Source organism: Falco cherrug, chromosome 5 (genome assembly GCF_023634085.1).
Source record: "Falco cherrug isolate bFalChe1 chromosome 5, bFalChe1.pri, whole genome shotgun sequence".
NCBI lineage: Eukaryota > Metazoa > Chordata > Aves > Falconiformes > Falconidae > Falco > Falco cherrug.
In genome coordinates, this window is record NC_073701.1 from 26296082 (window position 1) to 26317530 (window position 21449).

At 38.8% G+C, this 21449-nt stretch overlaps 1 protein-coding gene across 5 annotated transcripts in view; it reads left to right on the forward strand.

The window, feature by feature from the left end:
• The first annotated feature begins 3472 nt into the window (after positions 1-3472).
• DNM1L (dynamin 1 like) overlaps positions 3473-21449 on the forward strand; it is a 39292-nt gene continuing 21315 nt past the window's right edge. The window contains exons 1-3 of one of the 5 annotated variants that reach the window (XM_055710594.1): positions 3473-3705; positions 15046-15193; positions 21202-21240. In XM_055710594.1, the coding sequence (XP_055566569.1) occupies positions 3604-3705; positions 15046-15193; positions 21202-21240 (289 nt within the window). In that variant the 5' untranslated portion in view covers positions 3473-3603. The remainder of the gene's footprint in view (positions 3706-15045; positions 15194-21201; positions 21241-21449) is intronic. The other 4 variants (XM_055710596.1, XM_055710595.1, XM_055710597.1 and 1 more) reach the window with 4 other exon arrangements.

Here is a 21449-nt window from a genome sequence, read left to right on the forward strand (position 1 = left end):
CAATGAAATATCCTTTACTGAGATGCTAGTTTGTTGTTTCCTTGTTTTGCAGAAATGAATTAAATGGCAAATGACTTGTCCACTACTGTCAATATGTCAATATAAAGAGGCTCCAGCTGTCTGAGCAAAAACTACTGAGTAAAAATGGAAGCAGATTATTATGCAAAACTATAAAGAATTCATATAATGGAGAAGAAAGACTGGAAATTTTGTTCTCCTGACTTCAAACGTAAACCCAAGGAAGCTTATAATGAAATTAGAAGATGACAGATTTACAACAGACACCAAATTGATGTTTTACACTATGCATAATTAGATCATGGAATTTACTGTCATAGGACGTCATTGGAGCCAAGAATTTAGCTTGATGGGACAAAAAACTATTACACGGTAAATGAAGCAATCTAGTTTCCAGTAACGTAAAGCGGAAGAAAAAATTGAACTGTCTACTTCCGATCTTACAGCAATACCAAAATTATTTAATAAACGATTCGGGAATCAGATCTTATTACATTGCATTTTTATATTTTCCCCAGACAGCTGATGCTGGATGGTCTTAGAGATGAGATTCTGAGGGAGTTTGATATCAGGGGCAGATTCAGTGTGGCAGTTCCTGCTTTCTCCTGTCAATTAACTTTAGTAAATAACCAATCTAACTACTGCCTCTTATCAGATCTTTGAGCTTCTTGCTGAGTACAATGTAGGCGGGCCATGGAAGGTTAGAGTTAAAGCTACAGAAGGCCATTTCTTGTTAAAATGTTTGGTTTGGCACAGTCCTCAACTGGGCTGAAGTGCTGGATTTTATAAATTGGTGCAGTACATGACAGTTCATAGCAAAAGCACTTCCAGCTTTTTAGCCAGAAATGTACAACATATTAAGCTTTGCATTCTGGTGTTTCTCAGTCTTGTATCTTCTTTAGTACTTTCTTGTTGCTTTCCTTCATCAATTCACTTCCTCCATCTGTGCTGTGCTTCTCCATTTGGGTATCTAGCCCTTGATAAGACTTTTGACATCTCTGCTGGGCAGACTATGTTATCTCAACTTGGTTCAGCAACTGATATTTTCGCTGTGTGATTCTTGAAATATTATTCTGATAAAATTCTAAGAATAGCCATACTGGGACAGATTAAAGGGTAAGCACACACAGTGCTTCTGCATGATACTCTCCCAGCTTCCATCCATTGTCAGCTCAGAAACATCCAGAGCTAGTTTTGATTCCTACATAGCTATTTATTTATATGCAATACATTTCCTTAAACTTGTCCAAACATCATCTGAATGAATTTAAATTTCTACTGTCTACAACATTCTTTGGCAAGGAGCTCAATAGGTCACTGACCCACCTATGAGGGGCTACTCTCTTTATTTTGTTCTGACCTGGCTCCTAGTTTCATTAGACACTCCCCAAACACTTTATGTTGGAAGGGAGGGTAAACAAAACTGACACTCCAGGCTGATAATGATTACACAGACCTCTAATCCTCCCTACTCCTCCCCATTTCTTTTGTAGAGTGAAGACTTCTAGCTTAGTGTTGATATTGAAGCTGTTCCACAGTTTTCATCATCCTTCCTGTCCCTCTCTGACCCTTTTCCATTTCTACATTCTTTCAGAGATGTCCCACTTCTGGTCTAAATTAAAACATAAACCAGGTTGCACTTTCTCCATTTCACAGTGGTGTCCATGAGGTCATATGGCAAAATGAAAACATCAGGAAAAAAGAGATACTCGTAGAGAAATAAGCTAGTGTTATCTACTTCAGGTGCCAGCAACTTCTATTTCTGTGCAACTAGGATGCTTTTTTTTCCCTGTTTTTCTTCTTTCTTTTCTTTTTCTTCCAGGGAGTCAAGGAAGGAGAGGAAATGAGGCTCCACACTAGCCAGGGAACAGCAAACCCTTTAGAAAGAGTATTTGCTGTGTCAGGTGTACAATGCAGGGAAAGTTCGCTGTAATCCTGGAAGCTGGAGAAGAAGATGCCAAATGGCATCCTGGTATTAATGATCTCTGAGAGCAACTGGCTGAAGCACACTGAAAGCTAATGGGTGAAACTGCTGGATAATCATGTCTGTACGGCTATGACAAGAACTCCTCACCAAGAGGTCGTTCAGGACCTTCTTCATAAAATGTTATGTGTTAGTTGATTCTCTCTGTACTGGCATACACCAATTTTTGAGTGTTTCAATTTGCTTAGCCATCTTTATGCTTTATGTATAAAGCACAAAATGCCCTCTGACAAGCAGTGTGAAATTTCCTCATTCTAAAGAATGAGAAACTTTGTTGTAAAGATATACAGAGAAGAACATACTTCCTTTGTACGTTCTTTCCTTCAACATTTGAGAGTTTCAAGACACGAAGACTGGGAAAGAGTAATTTGTATAGAATAACAATACAAATTCTAATGCCATCCAGAACTTCAAACTTTCAGAAGCATTTTTACTATGTTGGCTTCCAAGAAAGGACAAGCCAGAATTTAACACATTGAACATGCTAGCATATTCATAATTTATCTTTGAGAAAATGCACTCAAGGGGAAGACATTTAAATATTGGAGACTCATTTGTTGTGATCTCGCATCACAAGTCATCCTCTGTGTCATTCTATCTTTTTGTATAACGCAGCTGAGCAGTAGATCTCACTGTTTCCCACTCCCCATGCCCTGCCAGACACCTCAACCAAACCTAATAGTATTCATCTGAGTTAGAAAATTTCAGATGCAGATTAGCCAAGAGACTGACAGTGAAAACAAAAATATCCACAGAAAAAGCAAACAGAATAAATATAGCCGTTTTAAATGTGTCTATTGCAATTTTCAATACATGAACAGCAATGGGAGAATATCCTTTTTGCTGCACAGTTTGAAGGACCTGGTCTTCTCTGGTTATTTTCTCCCCCTGAAGAGACCTCCATAACGCTTCCTCCTCACTCCCAGCAGTTTTATTTTCCTGCTCGGTTGGTTTTGCAACACCAGACACCGACAGGGTCCAGCAGTTTGTCATCCAGCACCCTTCCTTGCTGTATTCAGGCCGTGCCACCGGCACACCTGGTGAAGCAGTGGGGAGGGCAGGGGAGGCACGGTTTGGTTGTTTCCTGCTTCTCAAGGGTTTTCAAAACGTTGTGCCTCAAATAAACGTGGCCACTCCACACTGCTTGCTGAAATCTGGCGAGGCCTGCCACCCAAACACCCCCAGCTGCGCTGCTGCTGGGGCTCCCTTGAGGGGATCGGCTTTGTCGCACCAAAAGGTGGAGTAAAACCTGGGAATGGCTTGTAATACACGGCCACAACGGCAACGCTGCCTTATCCTCGAAGGCCTTTGGGCCCTGGGCGCTTGCCAGGCAGAAAGCGGCGGCCAACAGCCCCCAGCGCGCCGCCGCCTGAGAGGGCGCCCGCACATCCCACACCGCCCCCCCCCGCACTACAGCTCCCATGATGCCTGGCGGCGGCGGCGGCGCGGCGCCCCGGGCGCGCACTGCCTGCTGGGGGCCGCGCCGTGCGCGGGGGCCGGCGCCAATGGCGGCAGGCGGAGAGGGCGGCTGACGGGAGCCGCTGCCCGTCGCGCCCATTCATCGCCGACGCCTTCCCCGGCCCTCGCCCTCCCCCGCCGCTATGGAGGCGCTGATCCCCGTGATTAACAAGCTGCAGGATGTGTTCAACACGGTGGGGGCCGACATCATCCAGCTCCCGCAGATCGTGGTGGTGGGCACGCAGGTGAGGCGAGGCGGGGCGGGGCGGCGGGGCAGGCCGGGGCCGGGGAGCGGGCGACGCCGGGCTTGGCCGCCTTGAGGGCAGACTCGGGGCGTCCGTTGCGTCGGTGCTGCTGACCTGCCTCCGCCAAGGGCACGGGGGCGGCCGGGACATCTGCCGCGGCCGCTCGCTTTCCCCCGCCGCCGTTCCCTCGGCGAGCTCCTCTGCCTCCCTGCCATTTGCAGTGCCAGTGCCCCTTTCACCCCCCGCCCTCCCCTCCGGCTCTCGGCAGCCGTTTGAACGGCCGAGGCGCTCGCAGGGCTGCCGGGGCGGCCTGGCCCTGTGGCCCCGTGTCTGCCCCCGCACCACGGGCGTGGGTGGCGCCGCCCGCCCGGGGCCCCTGCCGGCCCTGCGCCCCGGCGGCTGCCGCGGGTCGGTGGCGGCCCCTCGCTGGCAGCCGCCGCGAAGCGGGTCTCAGTCACAGGGATGCGGTAGCGGAATGGCATCGTGCCCGCCTGGGTCGTTTCCCCGTGCTGCGAGTTCTCCTGCCGTTCGCACCTCTTTGTCTTAGCTGGCGGTGGGGAATGATGGTGGGAGGCGAAGCCAGCCGTTGTTGTCTCTAACGGTGTGCGCGTCTCTGCCCGATAGTGCTGCTCCTGGGCCCGAAGATAGCTCAGACCCGTGCAGATCTATTCAAATGGGATGCCGTTCTTCGGCAAAACTTTTGGCAGCAGAACATGTGTGACCAGAACAGCAGCAGTCATAAGAGAACTGAAAATGAAACGTTAAACCCAACTGAAACTTGAATTAATGGATCTCTCTTTCTGTGTCTTGAAATTAACAGTATTTATTGAATGTGTGATGCTACCTGACAGTACGATGCCCACCTAGGACAGTAATACCAGCAGCTGTGCAGTCAGGGATTTCATTATATGACTTAAACCACACAAGCTGTATATTTAAAACTTGCACGTTGCTGAAGCATGGAGTAGGTTTGCTGAAAGCCAAACACTAAACAAACACTGAAGTGTCAAACTGGCTGGGAGACAGCCAGCTGTCATTCTGTTTTACCAATACAAATCAGATTCGTTGAGTTTGTATCAGCCACTTTATAAAATAGATCTGAAATACTTGAATTGGGTGGGAGGGACTTCGTGCTGTTGAGCTTTATTAGGTACTTGCTATTTTTGTAGCTGACAGGATTCAATCGCTTTATGAAGACATTTGTTTTCCATTACATTAAAAATCATACAAGCAAGCTGCTTTTTTGTTTGTTTGGGGTCTGTTTTAGTTTAGTTCTGCAACAAAGTGCAACGCAGAGGTGTGGCGTTTTTCTCTGTAAAATAAATAAAGTATTCTTTTGTTTCACTTTATGAAATTCATTGAAGTGGCATTTTTTTAATTATCATCCTTTTAAACAACTTTGTCCTAGTTAACTTTTTTTAAGTGTGTACATTAGATACTGAGAGTTAAGACAGTATTGACATGCATTTGACTTCAGTAGTTTACCCATCAGTATTAATATCCATTTAGTGCTGTATTCAGTATATTCATAAAACTCCTTGAATTAGTGTGATATTTCTTAGCATGCCAAAACAAAGACTTCTATAGACTCCAGGAAAATACATAGCGAAATTTCTGGCAATTTGTATCTTGTTTTTTTTTTGTTTTGGTTTTTAGTCAGGGTTGTTGGAAGAAATAATCGTATTTACTGACGTGGTAATTCTGTAGGTGGTTATTTTATGCAGTTAGTCTTAAAATAATTTAAATAAAGTTTTTTTACTTTATTCATTTGAAGTTAGTTTATTGTAGACCAGATTTGTGGAGATGTCTTAAATATGGCCTTAGAGCTGATAGTTTTACTGCTGGTAGCTTGCTTCCATGTTTTATTGAGATATGCCTTGAAACAGTCTTGTTTCTTGAGATGTTTTTGGTTATGTGCTGTGCAGCCTTTAAGTTTGTTCACACAGTTGTTTTGTTTGTAGCCCACTGGCATATGCAGGCTTTACTTCCTCCTCTTTGAATAATATTCACAAAGAGTTTTGAATTTTGCACCTACATTTTTATTCGTAGGAAACAAATGCTACTGGTTAAGATTTCTGTAACTCTGTTAATTGATTATGCTTTTCACCCCCTTTTTTGGCCTGTTGCTTTTCTTAAATGACCTTTTTATGTATTCAGCAAGGAGAAGAAAAATGCTTTTTAAAGTAGTTTTTGCTGTTTCTTTTTCTCACCTGTCATATGTTTCTTCTCTACCCTTTTCTTTGTGCTTGTGTCTTTCTTCAGTTCTCTGTGCATCTTTCTACTTCTGTGCATCAAATTATTCTAGAGTATGTACAACTAGAAACTGCTTATAATTCTTAATTTAGCTTTGAATGTTTTCTGTTTCCCATGTCTCCTTTGCCCCTCCTCTGTTGTTTTGGGATTCATTTCCTACAATCCTTGTGTTCTGAACAGTAGAAGCATCTTAAAATTTCCTCTTTCTAGATGGATTTTGGTACTAATTACAAAATATTTATCAGTAAATGTTACACACTCAGATGGCCTCTTGTACTTCTTCTAGTGGTGTTCCTGTGACTCAGTCATGTGAGAATTCCTTTTCATTCTCCACATAAATACCATGTAAGTTATTTCTGTATCTAGTACAGGGTCTGTTAAGAAAACTGAAGACTCTACTGCTGATAGAACTTGGAGGGCACCCTCAGACTGCCAACTTTTCATCACTATTTCAGGGTTTTTTTGCCGTTCTCAGATAGGGGTTTAGTTTTTTCTTTTCCTCATTCAGTATTTCAGTTACATTTTTAGAACTGTATTACTGAAGTGCAAATAAAATGTCCATGCTGGGAATACTATATAAACAATATTTGTTCAATAATACTGTAATAACTAAGCTTCTGATGTGTTTTGTACAAATGCTTTGTGATCAATACCGCCCTGTTAGTCCTTTACAAGTACTGAAGTGCCTGAACCAAACACATTAAAACTATAATTAAAGGAGGCAGGAGGACGAAATTTGGTTAGTTATGGCCTTTTGTATGTTAAAGGTACACAGATGCTGTCACAAAAATGAAATGCCCACACTACAAAAGTGGGCATGAGTTTTAGAATAAATTAAAAAAAAAACCCCACAACCAAACAAAAAAATCTCTACCTAGAGATGCGTAGAAATTAATTGGGGTTTTTTTGGTTTTTTGGTTTTTTTTTTTAGTTTCTTAATTCTTGGTATCTGTTTTGCATTTTTAAAAGTCATTAACTTAGCTATATACAAAGTTATTTAGGAACTTCTTCCAATACTGAAGTTATAAAACCAAATTGTGGGCTTTGTTTGCACTTGGTAGTGTTGATTCTAGTAGAGACATCATGGTGAAATTGATCTAGCAACTAATGAAATTCAGAATGAGATTTTTTTAAATTACCTTCCAGATGTACATATATATAGTACTTTTGTTCAGTCTTCAGTTAATGCTGTTTTGGGACTTTAAATGGGGAGGTACAGTTTAACATAGGCTGTTTTGTTGAATGTTTCCATCAGAAAAAAATGTTTCATTAGCTGCTGTGATTGGCTCACAGATGAGCATTACACTTCATTCTTTTTTTTTTAGCTGTTTGGAATAAGTATCATGTTTGATATTTCAGTGCTAAACCATTTTTTGTTGCTGAGGAGGAACATTTCTTGATCTGAGATAACAGATAGCTTGAGCATTTGAATATGTATAACTGTATATTCTCTTAGGCTAAACAGGATAGTAATTTGCCTGTTAAGAATTTGACAGCAGTAAGAATCTAATGTATGGTCCTGACTACTTATGAAGAGAAGAATTCAGTGGATGCTGTATCAAAGCATCTGGTCTGGGAGAGGCTGGTACTGTGGTTTTAAACTTCAGTTGCCCTACAAAGCTGTGACCTTTCCCTGTCAGGGGAACAGAAATTTAAGCCACTTCACCTTACTTGGTTTGTTCAAGGTATCCTACATTGTGTTGGCAAAAAGCCAGTTTTAGGTGAAGGAAATTCCTGCTTGTACCAAGCAACCAGGACAAACCCCATGCCAAGCTGGACTCGGGAATATCTTCCTTCCTTCTCTCTTGTGTTTGGTTTTGGTTTTTTTTGTTGGGTGGCCTTTGGTTTGTTGGTGGTTGTGTTTTGGGGTTTTTTTTCGCAGGGATTTCAAGCAGATGCAAAAAGACATTGTATCTACATTTGTAAAAGGGGATGCAACTAGAGCATGGCTTCAGCCCTGGCAATGCTGCCTGGGGAGAGCTTGGTTTTTTTCCCAAATATTTTGCATAACTGTTTTCCTTTTTGCTATCCCTTCCTCCTGTCAGACCAGGCCCTGAGCCATTCTGGTGCCTTTTTCAGACAAGCAGCAAAGTGAAGCTGACATTAATTAGCTGGTTACATTTACCAGATATAAAATAGATTTTGCTGCTATAGTTATATAGTACAAAGAACATTTGGCATTTTGCTGTTTCTTTTCTCTGATGGGCCCTCTCAGTTTCTGAACAGCGATACTTTTTAGGTCCTGAAGGCCGCTATGATTAGAAGGATAGCGTTTTCGCTGTGCTATGTACAGACTTCAGATTAATTAAAATTATAGGTCTAATAACTGATGTTGCCTTCAATCTCTACAGATTTTTAGTATATTAAACATCTTTTAAATTGATCTTTGGCTTTATTTTGCATTTTTAAATTTGCAGATTTAAATTGATTTTATTGTTTGCAAGTGCCCAGTTATTTTGGAAGAGTGGAGAGAATGTGCAGTTGTAGAAGGATGTGAATTAAATGGTTCTTTTTCTTTTTTTCCCTTCCACTAGTTTTGTATGCTTCCTGCCTGGGTCCTGTTCGTCTTGTGATTGGCAATTGTTTTTCTTGGAAAACCTGTATTTTAATTAGAATGGATGGACCTTGTATCTTGTCCACAGGATACAGTGCAAAGGAAACATGTTTTCAGGAAAAGTAATGGGAAGAATATTAAAGCAGACAGCCCTGGCAAATGCGTTTCAGAATCTGGAGAGAAAATGGCTTTGAAGTTCTTAGAAAACATTTGGCATATAGTAGCCAAAAGGTTGATTTGCTTTCTCTTCATAGTTATATTTTTTTAAATCTTTCTTGTTTAGAACTTTTAAAATTTGATAATACACATTGGCTTTGTTTTGATTAATTTTACTGAAAAAGTAATGAATATAGTAGTATAAGCAATACTACTTCAAATACCATGGTTCCATGATCTGACCTAAAGGAGTTCTTTTTTAATCTATCTTTAAATTACATGAGTTACTTTTTTCTTAAGTATTGGAGGACTTTGGCAATTGATGAGTTGAGAAAGAATACATCTGCAAACCTTTTATCTATTTACTGTTGTTTGGCATATATTTACATTTTGATATGATGCAAATACATGGTTCCTGAAGAATTTAGACTGAGCTTTGTGAATTCAGGATTTCCTTACTACTTCTACATAAGCTGTCCTTTGTGGAGGGAGCTCCTGTGGCTTCCAGTTTCTTTGTGACTGATTCAGGAAAGCTCTTTATTCAAGTGAGTGGGGAATGGCCTGCAGGAAGAACAGTCTTGTAATCTGGATGAGATCTATTACAGAGAAAATATATTTTGCAACATCCAGCAGTGCATTATTTCACTGCTTTCTCAAGTTGGGATCAGCCTGTTAGCTCTTCTGCATCTTTCTAGAAGTATAATTTTGTTTCAAAGAATGTCTTACAATAATTCATCGGGCCTGCTTGTAACTTAAAAATTCTTTTCTGATTAGTAAATGCATTTTTAAACTTGTTGGCTGCTTAGAACCAGCCTACCTTGGGGTGTTCCTGGTTCACACAGGAAAATTTTGCCACAATAGCTATTACAACCAAAGCAGTTCCCTTGTGGAACTGCTCTGGAATTGCATGTGTGCTGACCTTTTATTTCAGAATAATTCATGTTTGTAAAACAAAGAAAGAAAAAAATCTTCCTGTTTTTTAGTTATAGTATGTTGAACTCTTCCAGGATAGCTACTGCAGAGAACCTATTTTCAAAGTATCTGTTTGGATAATGTTTCTGTGGATGAGATCCCTGTAAAAATGTGTTAGCTTATATTTCCCAATAACAGAATTAAAATTTAGTAAACCATATATGTATGTATTGCTAAAAGCATGATTTAGCCAGTAAGGCTTTTACAATTTGTGTATGACAGAAACTGCAAAATTGCCACCATTCTGTCTTGGGTGTCAAAGTAGATGCATTGCTTTTCATAAGAGAATTCTTCAGGAATTACCATGTCTCACTGAGAAATCTCTCCTACTTCACAGTTCCTTAATGTTGTTCTCAAATATTTATTATTGTTGTACCACTGAAAAAGTCATAGGGAATACTGTGTCGTCCTGCAGTAAACTTGTATTGTGTTGCAGGAGTTCTTTGCAGTTTTTTTCCCATTTGTTCAGATAATAAAAGATTTATTAGTTTGTGCTATGAAAAGCAATGGACAAAGTTTATACCCCCTTCAACCAATTTTCTTGTTGGAAGTTCCCCAGTTATTTATTGGACATGTTTCCTTATAAAGATTTTTTTCTGCAGATGCTTTATTTACATTGGCTCCACAAAGCATTTACAAAGTCTAAAAATAGAAGGAAAGCAGCAGGTTCTTGTAAGATGACTTAAAATCTGCAGCCAATAGAAGTCCACTGTCATTTTACTAACTTGAAATATGCAACAATCAACATTCTGAGCAAATGACTGTAAAAAAAAAAATTATGGATCTTGTGCATCAATGATACTCCAGGTGAGTCTTGTGTTTATTGCCTTCGTGCTGCATGGACTTCATAAGACTAAGAGCAAACTTTGGCTTATTTACTAAGCTAATCGGTGGGATCCAGTGAGTTAAAGAACAGCTAAGCTCAAGAGACCTGGTATGCCTTTAAGGAGAACCTCGTTGGAGCACAAAACATTTGTCAGTACAAATGTCCAGGAAAATGAGTAGACATGTAAGGAGAGCAGTGTGGAGGGAACTCATGACTGAGGGTCAATGCAGAAGACTTTTGCAAGAGGTAAAATAAGGACAAGCTCATTCAAGGATATAAAAATACTGTCTGCATATGCAGAGATGGTATTAAGAAAGCCAACATTCCACTAGAGTAACTTGTAAGGGACATCAAAGACAACAAGAAGAACTTCCAGAGCTGCATCAGCAGTTAAAGAACTAAAAAAGAGAAACAAAGGAAATACAGGCTCGGTGCTGACTGTGAACAGTGGATATGGCCAAGGCTGAGGCAGTTGGTGCTTGCTTTGCCTGGGTCTTCACCAGCTGGCCCTTCTAAGCCTTTGAACCTATAGATGGGGCCTGAAGTGGAGGCTAACTATCAATAGTGGATGACAATTGGGTCAGGGTTCTCTTTTGGATATGGGGAAAGCATCTTTGCATGCCTGCGGGTGTAGGGCACAAGTCTTTAAAATTAGGAATGCTAATGAGGACTTGGAAGTAGAAGAAAGCCAGTGAAGTAAATACTTGGGATGAATGTGAATGGTTGTTCAGAGTGTTACTTCAGAATTTTCAATACAGGTCTCTTCCATTTGACATGTCAACAACCTTGAAGTATTGGTGAAAGTATCATCTCTTGCTGTTCATGACCTGGACAACTATAAAATAATGCACTGTTGTCTGCTGCTTCTGAATTCCTTAAAAATGTGGCTAGTAATACAGCAGGCTGCAATCCAGATTGTCTCATAAGAATTAAGGTAATGGATGGGAATGAGTTTGATACTTGAGGAGTGCACGCAGTTAAAATACGCAGAGACAAGTAAAGAAGAAATGAAGGACAGGGAGGCAGACGCAAGATCATTAGGGCTGCTAAACAGTAGAGATGTTGGCCTTTTGGAGCAGATCACAGTTCTTAAAGATTTCAGCTTTTTAGTTTGTGAGAGTACGTACACAGTTGTTTCCCTGTTATTCTACCTTTCATCCTTGATTGTTTTAGATTAACCTGAAGATTATGTTAATAATGATGAAAATATAACTGTTAAGGAGGCAGTGAGAAAGCTGATAAGATTTACATCATATATAGTGTCAGAGTGTGTTGAAATAAAATGTTTTAAGTGTCTGTTCATCATCTTTTCTTGTCTTAGTACTTCTGGGAAAAATGCGTTTACCATCTGTTAGACTCAGGTGCTTATCTGTGAGACTGATGATGCTTAACAGAGCAGAGTGTTAAACACTCAGCAATGGAAGTTTGACAGAATGGTTAAAGCAGCAACAGACAGCAAGATGCCCTCTTTTTTTTCTCTGCAGACTGTATAAAATTCCTCTAGATATCACAATTTAAAGTTATTTATAATTAGGATCCGATACTAGGGTGCAGAGGAAAACCTGACTGATCTGCCAGAAAAGCTTAGAATTTGTTAATGCTTTTTTTTGGACCTGTCACGAAACGAGTTTATGGGTTTCAGTCTGCTTAAAATAGTGACGAGCATTCCAATGAGATGACAGAACAAGCATGATGCTGCTGCAGACTTATTTCTAAAAATTTTGGGGAACCTTTTGGTAAAAAGTATTACTCTGTCTACATCTGTTATATGAAGGAATGGCTGAACTGAATTTGTATTCTGAGCAGACCTATATCCCTCACTTCCTCCCACTGGCAGAAAAAGATCAGCGTTGTGTTTACTGCTTTTCTTACCATGTTCCCAGACAATTCTTGGTACTGGATGTGTATGAGGCCCAGATGAAGGAGTGCGTCATTAGATACTGTATCATTTTCCAAGAACAGACTGCTTTAATAAGGGAACATAATGCAATTTGAAACAAATTTCCGGATCTGTGGAGTACTGACTGTAGTGTCTCATCTAATATATGACTTCACATTTGCAAAGGATCCAGATCATTTCTTCGAAGTGATAATTGTGGGAGTGGTGTAAAACATAGTGGTTTAGTTTGATACGTAGTTTGGTGCATGCCTATCTCATCTTCCTGCAATACCACTCTTTTGGAAAGACCGATGAGCAGTAGTGTGCAACAGCATGTCCCATGGATTTTGGTGTCCTGTCTTGAGGTTCTTGGTAAGGGCTTGAGCTCTCTATTGCTATCCTTTCTCTACTTGGATCATACGTTCAAGAGAAGCCACTTCATCTGTCTCACCTCCAGACCTTTGAGACTGAGTGATCATTCTAACCGTGTGTAAGAAATCTTGCTCAGGAGGTGTTCAAAATATTTTTTAATGGATGAAACTCTGGTGGTTTTGGTTTTTTTTTCCCCAGTGCAGCTGATGAACCTTTATCATGTCTCATCTTTTTGAGCAGGCATTGCACTTTTTTAAAATTATGAAGTTTGTTAAGTGGTTTGTTTGTCACACTGAAATTTTATGGCTTTTCACATTCTGTAATATCAGTAATTCTTTATAAGTAGGCTACAACAGGAGCTCTCTCAGGGAGGCTTCCAGATCTAGTTCATGCTTTGGCCAGGTTATTCTTCAGTTCTCTTTGGTAAGATTTCAGTGTCCAATGTCCTGTCATAAGCTCCTTGTATGGAAGGTGCCCAAAGTTGGTTGGAGAAGGTCAGTTGAAGAATAGAATTATTAATTACTTTCTAGGGAAGTCTTTTGAAACAAAAAATCTTAATAAGGTATATTTCTGTTTCCTGTGACCCTGTCCTTCTCCCTACTCTTTCTAGACAGTTGACCTCGCTCCTGTCAAATTTGACTTTGTGTATATTTTTCAAAGTAAATTTGTCTGCATTGGGTTGTTATTCACCTGACATTGTTGATAAAACAGCATTTTTCTGTGCTGTAAAGCATGGTTATAAAGTAAAGTGTTAGAAGAAGGCTTTCATTTGTTGTCATTGTTAAAGCTTTCTAGGGATTTGGGCTTATATGCAGAAGCATGCAATAAACATTAAATACAAGTCCCGTTTTAATAGATTCTAATGCTCTCACATAACATGTTTCTGTCTTCTCTTACTGCACTAGTAGAAAGGTGCTGTTTGCTAGTGCTGTGTTACTTGATTTCTGCAGATCTATTTTTCATTTTTAGAAAAGTCACCTAAGATGTCACTAAATGTATGATATTTACAAGATATTCAGTACTGCTTTTATTTCTGTTAGGCTAGGTTATGTACTCATGATTTACTTAAAGTCTTGAATTAGTTCTTTCAGAATTGGTAAGCTGAATTGAGGCTGTATAGCAGTAATGCACATTGGAGCTGTCAGAAGCATGTGTTGCTTGCGGTGTTTTTTTTAAGAGAATTGTTTGGTAGTAGCATTAATATAGAAGCATTTGTTAGCTGAGGGCAATGATTGTCAGAGCAGGTTTTCACATGGCATGCCCACGTTGAATTCCCAGTTGCAGAAAACTGGGAGTTTAATAGACAAAATCTTATTGTTCAGACTTTTAAAGTATTATGTTGACTTCTTAGAGTCAATTGTTGTTAGTTTTAACAAGGTAGTAGTCTTTAATCAGTCTCAAAACCTGTGTGTTCACAGCGATATGGTGGTCCATGTCGCCCAGTTCTGCATTTTATACAGAAGTGCTACAGGAGAACATTTTAAATGTAGACTTTAAAAGCAAATTTGTAATTCCACAGCCTTTAAAAGTATTCACAGCTTCTTAATTGTTTGTTATTATGTAGACAGATGTTTGCAGTCAATTCGTAAATACTTATAGAGAGGGTGGGAGAGACAGTATTAAACGATGTTTGTTTATATATTTAGTATAAAACAATGTCTGTGCTTATTAAGCTGATACGTTATTTAAAAAAAAAAAAACAAACCCACAACAAAACCAAAGGAATAGAAGACTGTAAGAGCTTAATGTACTCGTATGTAGTTAATATCTTTTTGTTCATGCTCCTGTTATTGTTAACATGGCCATCCCATGTTAGCACTAACTGGAGGTTAGATTCCATAGTCTACAGAGTGGAGTGTTACTGCAAGATGTTAAAAGATGATGTAGTAGAGGACATAGTTTTCTTTATAATGCTCAGAAGGAAATTCTTCTTTTCTTTTCCAAAAATATTTCTGGAGAGATTAGTATTTGGGGTAGAAAATGTTAAGTAAGATATTAGTTTTTCTGAGGCATATTATGTGTTTAACTTAGCCTTAAGAGATAGAAAATACATCTATCTACGTGACTTTTAAGTGTCCCATAGTTTTTAAGTATCCCAAACAGGTTTAGACAGTTATTGGTATATAGCAGGACTCGTGTCCTTCACTGCCTGTGCAGTGTGATACAGCTGTGTTAGATGCAGTGAGTCTATCAGGTGCTTCTTTAGGTGCTGTATAGCAGGGGACAGAATACAGCACTGTTTGCAGCAGTGATGAAAGCAAGCTAAAACTAAAATACTGCAGCATTTTGTTGTTTAAGAAAATCATGTAGCTGTATTCCAATTTTCAGAGCAGTGGAAAGAGTTCTGTGTTGGAAAGTCTTGTGGGGAGGGATCTGCTCCCACGAGGTACTGGAGTTGTCACCCGGAGACCCCTTATTCTGCAGCTGGTGCATGTTTCCCCAGAGGATGGTCGGAAAACAGCTGGAGATGAAAATGGTAAGTGTGATCCAAGAGTGTGTTTTGCCTTGTAGGAAAGAGACTTTTAATTTTTCTTGTTCATTTGACTGAAAAATCAGTTGTAATCTTAAAACTTGTGTGCTTTTAAAAATTTACTTGGAAGAAGACATAGCTGTTGTCACATCTGTTCTGTCCATTTAGCAAATGTTATGAAGTCAAAATCTTTTGGGTATTCAAAATATCTTTAATGTTTTAAGCTTTCCTGTTTCTTCTTAGGGAAGGCTTTTGAGAAAAGCAGGCCGAAGAAAGCATTTTGGTTATGGTAATGATTGTTTAGATTGTAGAGAACATTATTTTCTTGTGTGTTTTTCTTTTCCTCCTCTTTTGCTGTATAAATACGTTTTTTCCTTGAGAAGATGAGTAAGTGATGTTTTAGAAGGTTAGGAAATAAATAAATTCTGAATAGAGCAGAAGAAGGAGAAATGAAAAAACGTTGTAGTAGGTCAGGCAGAATTTAATGGGCATGTTCTGTAGCTTACAGATGCTACCTTACTGGACTGCACTGAGAGATTCCAAGTGTGTCAAGAACAACAATTCAAATGTTCTGAAGCTGTCTGGTTTGAAGGTTGTCTTTTGTAGTGTTTCTATCTTATCCCTCAGCAGATCAAGAAAGTAATCTCAGTTGTCCCTTGGGAGTTTAAATGTTTTTTCTATACTAAATAGTTCTCTTGATCTTATGAAAGAGCAGCAGAGGTATATCCACCTTCTGATCGTGAAATAAATCTTAGCTTTTTGATGTAAATAGTAAAGAATACACAGGCTTTTGATGGTGTGATAATATTGGGACTGTAATTACTAATTTTTATTGTGTTCAATTTTTTTTGAGTTGATTTCTAGCAGTAGTAAGTCAAGGTATCAGGAATTCTTTACAGTATTTATTTTCATGTAATATTTATAGCTTTTGGTTTCCGAAGACCAGTTACTAGTATTGTGCAGTTTGAAAGGTTTAAGCTCTAATTTTCATTATTGCCATAAGCAGAGAATACAGTTTGGGTTCATAACAATTAAGAACTTTTTGTGTGCAAGCCAGGATGTGCTGGATTGTGAGAGGTTGTAGGACAATTCAGGCTGGAAATTGTTTCAGGAGGTGTGTTGTCCAACCTTCTCAAAAAAGGGCCATCTCTGAACTTAAGACCAGGTTGCTTGGGGCTTTATCCAGTTGGATCTTGAAAATCTCCAAGGGTGGAGAATTCAGTCTTTGGACAGCCTTTTAGAAATAGCACATTGGATCTCTTTATATGTGGCTCTGTTACTTCATTGTGCTGTGTATAGTTTCTAGTACTTTTCAGAATGCATTGATTCTGAGTTGCAGGATCTTGTTCTGCTCTGCAACTTTACAGGTATAAAAGACAGTTTTGTAATCAGAATAATCTGAGTCAAGGCAGAGCCTTTCTGTTGCAGGTTGAGTTTGATCTGGGGATTCAGTTTTTAAATTTAAAATGGGGTAATGATATTATTGCATAAGGTTGTAGGCTAAATTAGTATTTATAAGGCCAATTTAGGTCTCTGGGGAAAAATAAATCAATATGTAAGATGTATATGTTATAATGTCGTCTTGATGTTCCTTTGAGTAAGACATGGGCTTGTTTGGTAGGAACAGGCAAACCTTTATGACTTACCAGTTGCCTTTGAAGTGCTTCTTTTCTCCATCCAAACTTCAAGCAAATCGTGGTCTAAATGGTTTTGTCACTGGTCTGGTTTAGCATATGTACAGACTCTGGTGTTACAGCTGAGAAGATGGGATTCAGTAGCTTGGAAAGAAAAAAGATGGAAACCTCTTATCATTAATAATAGCCTTATGGGCTATGCTGCCTATATTATTCTATGTATATAAGTCACTATATTATTAGAGGTCATTGGTTTTTTTTATTATGAGGTGGGTGTTGAGGTAGGGTTGAATACGTGTTCAGGATTTCCCAGAAGGAAATCTACCCATAGTCTTGCAGAAAAGTATTTTCTCCAGATGAGAGGTCTGGTCTCTTGTCCAATATTGAATTTGTAAAGGAGATTAGTCTTGGCATGCTGCTTTCTGAATGTGCTGGTACTGAACTCTGTATGCACAGATACTTCTATGCAATTGCTTCTTTGTTTTGTGATATGTCACCTTTAACTGTACTAATGCTTGCTCTAGATATGTATTAGTATTACATACATCCATTTAAAAATAGTCCTAGTCTGTGGTTCTTACAAGCTTAAATTTTGCCTTTGAGTGTTTGCATTCAGAAAGGTTCCCTGTTGTTAACACAAAGTGCTTTGGGTTGCTGTGGTATTTGTTTAAGCATGGACAATTGCCTTGTCTTTATGACTGAAGGAAAAAATTACGTATCTCCCATAGCTTAATTTTGACAACTTCTGATGCTTGTGAACTGTCAAAAGTATCAGTTTGTATCAATTTACCATTTTTGTTTGGCTGGTTTAGGGGTGTGTTGGTTTGTTTGTTTGGGTTTTCTTAATTTTTTTAAATTTGATTCTTGGAAGCACGTTGGGAAAGACTGTTGAGAAAGAATTGCAGCCAGATACTTGAACTAACTTCTGATTTTTTTAACATGCAACCTTAAGGTCATCTCTGCTGTTGCTCAAAGTCACTGAGGAGCTATGTGATACCCTTGTATGGTAGTCACTGCTGTAAATCAAGATAGTCAGAAAACAGCAGAGGGATGAATTTTCCATTAAATTTGAAGTGCTGTGTTTTCATAACATGGTATTTCAGACTGGTGCATATAGTCTACAGATGCATGTGTGATGTGCAGGAAATGTTCTCATTAAACTTTTGTTGTTTATTGTTAGCCTGTAGTGATTCAGCACGTACAGTATGTTTCATGTGGTGATAGCCCACTGTGGTGTTCTCTTATCAAATTGCAAGAGAAGCAGCATTTACGAGAGAACTAGGCCTGGTCTCATAAATTATTAAATTGGTCTTATAGCTAAGACCTATTCAGGTGGCGTATCCACTTGTTAGGAAATGGAAGAGAGGAAGGAACGTATGAATGGTCAGTTAGTAAATGTTTATAGGCTGGGGTTTTTTTTGTCCAAGATAGGAAGCCAAACATTGTTCAAATTCTGAACAGAGAGAACTGATGTGGAACACAGGAATATTTAATACACATCTGTTGCTTGCTAAATCAACGCTGTTTTTTCAGCTTTTTGCACTCTACTTCAAATAGGAATCTCTTACCCCTAGCTCCCAAACAGTGTGGTCTGCTTCCTTGTTCTTAGCTTTGTAGAAGCGCAAGAAAGAGCTTTAACTCAAAAGAGCTTGCCATCTAGTTAGCATCAAAGATGGAAAAAATGGTACAACATACAGAAGGGATTGGAGAATGTGCACATTTTTTCACAAGTTGGGGTTTATTTTTTTTATTTACAGAAAGAGGGCAAGGAAAGGATGAGTTGATGGGGGGAAAAAAAAGAGTTCAGATGGTAGTCTGCTGCGTCCAAGAGCTGTGAAGTTATGGGAACTAGAAATCTAGGAAAACAGATAAGATTCTTCCAACTTTGCTGATTTTTATCCTTTTTAGTATTTGAGATGTTCTCATTGCCGTGCTGCAAGAAATTGTCTATGGTGGTAGCCTTTTGTGACTTTGAACAGCTTCTTTGTGCTCCAGATGTGTGTGAAGAACATTTCTACTGCTTTAGAAAGGGAGAAGAGAGAGAGGAATAACTGAAGTCAGTTAGCATTGTGCTGTATTTGAGCTTCTTAAAGGAGCATTGAAGCATGGGAGGCAACAAATAACCTATCGATGGAGGGCAGTCCTGAGAAAAATACCAGAATCATGTCTAGTTTTCCAGTATATTGGGAGTTTTTCAGGTCTTGTTTCAAGATACGAAAAGTGAGAAAAGGAAACAGACTGTTGCTTTATTCAGATGTGTTTTTTGAAGGGCAGGATTTGTTTGTTCTAAATAGCTGCTGGTTTCATAATTTCTTACAATCTGTAATACTTAATTTTATAATGACCAAAATGTCATATCTGCACACTTTTATCTAGCATTGAACCTCTAATGTAACTGAGTAATTCACATGAAAGTTTTAGCAGGAAAGCTTTCAGAAGGTAACATAACCAGAAGACTGATTTGCCAGTGAAATGAGTGATAAAAAAATAGTTCTACATGTAAACCAGAACATTGTGTTGTTGCATGTAAGCTAATTAAAATATTTTTTCCTTCCCTGAAGCATTCTTGCATTTTGAATAATGCAAATCCTTCCTTCTTTCCTAAAACCTCCTTGCATTGAGCTATTGGGAAATTTTTCTCAAATATTAAAGGGGTGTTAGTACAGACTTCCTCAGAAGGGTGGGGCAAGAGTTTCCCTGCTGTATAAAATTTTATACTTTGACCAGATGAGATCTGTGCACCTTGGGAGACTGTGTTTATTCCTTAACTTTTTGTCCTCCTCTTTTTATGTGCACTAAGGCTGAGGTTAAGAGAAAGCCATTTATCAGGGCTTCAGTCTTCTCTTCTGTGTAGCACAGAAAACTTGCAGCTTGTTAAAGCTTGAAAAATTTTCAGTCCCCTTTGATCCATAGATGTTAACAAGTTAAAATGCAACGCCTCTGACTAGAATGCATCTTTGTTACATGCATTTTAAAAAGTTAATAGATTCTACTAAATCAAAACATTTATTTATACGTAGAACTAAGCCTGGTACCTAGCTGCAAATTCCTGTGCCACCACAAAACCGTAATTGAAGACTAAACCATGTGTCCTAGGAGGACATCATCTCCTTAGGAGGGACATAACAGGAGAGTGCTTGGTCCTCTCCCAAATGTAATGGTGGCAGTATCTTGCTGTATCTTTTTCTTCCTCATTTTATACCTGTCTTTACTTTGTTAGATTCAGTTTTTAAGAGGGGATGAGCAATACAATCTTGAAGATACTGTAGTTTCTTCCCATATTTGCATTTTGCTTTATTTCCTCTGAACTGTAACTATACTAAACCTGTATAATAACGTGGAATTAATGAACCCTTCCGTTCTGCGCTTATTTTGGAGACTGGTATGTAGTTTTGCCTGTTTACCAACCAAGACAAACAAACTGCCTCCTAACAAGGGTTTCTTCATAGCTTATGCACCTGCAGAACAGTAAGGATAAAAGTAGGTTTTTAAAAAAACTTTTTCCTTAATGGTTCCAGTCCATCTAAATCAGCATAATTCTGTTGATGATAAACCTTTGACTTACCTACCTGAGCAAGACATTAAAATAACTCACCAGATGTGCTAGGATTTCCAAACTGATGAATTGATTGTTGCTGTGCTACTTGTGTTCTGTGCCAAACAGGCATGTGCCAAAAATGTATTCTCTTGTTTGTTTAGATTCTTGCACTTCCATGGTGCTGTACTGACATCATATAAAAATACAGAGTTGTAAAGTCATCAACCCTTCAATAAAAAGTTGGGTTTTTTTGTAATAGGATTTCCATAAATATTTTGAGAAAATCAGAAGTTGAGAATGGTGATAGCTAATATTGTCTCTTCTTAAATCTGTCTCAGAAGTACTGTTTTTTTAATTGAGCATTAGAAATATTGATGCAAACCCTCAGATTTCTTTCCCATACAATAGTATTACTTCCAGTGACATTAAAAAGGTTTCTTTACTCTTACTTGCTCTTGCCATGAGTAAATGATGAGAAACATACATTGCCAAAGAAGTTCAGCTTTGCAGAACTTGATGGTGCTGTTTTCTGTGTGCTCAGATAAAAATATTGTGAGCTGTTGGAATTAGATGAACAGCAGTAATAAAGTCATCATGAAGTAAACTTAGTTGTATAGAATATCTGATTAGTATGCATCATTTATCAGTGTTTAGTTAAGGTCTTATATCTGTGCATATTGTTAATGTTATACATTCTCATCAATAGTAGAATAGCATGCACATCTGTCTGCATGCATTTGTGATCTTTGTAGTATGTCTGGTACTGAAAGTTAATGAAATGCTATATTAAATATGATTACAAATTTTAAACATCATTCAATGCTGTTTCTCTTTAACTGCAGACCCTGCTACATGGAAAAATCCAAGACACCTTTCTAAAGGTTGCCTTTATCCACTTGCTTTTTCTCCCTACGCATAAAGTGCATGCTTACATACACTAGCCACGTACATTTCATGCCACTTTATGGCTGAATACACTTTTACTTTTACACTTTGGCTACTGTGTTGATTGATTATTTTGCTGAGCCTTGTTGTCTGGTTGATTTTTAGTTTTCTGACCTTGTTTGCATTAGAATGAGATGATTTTTGC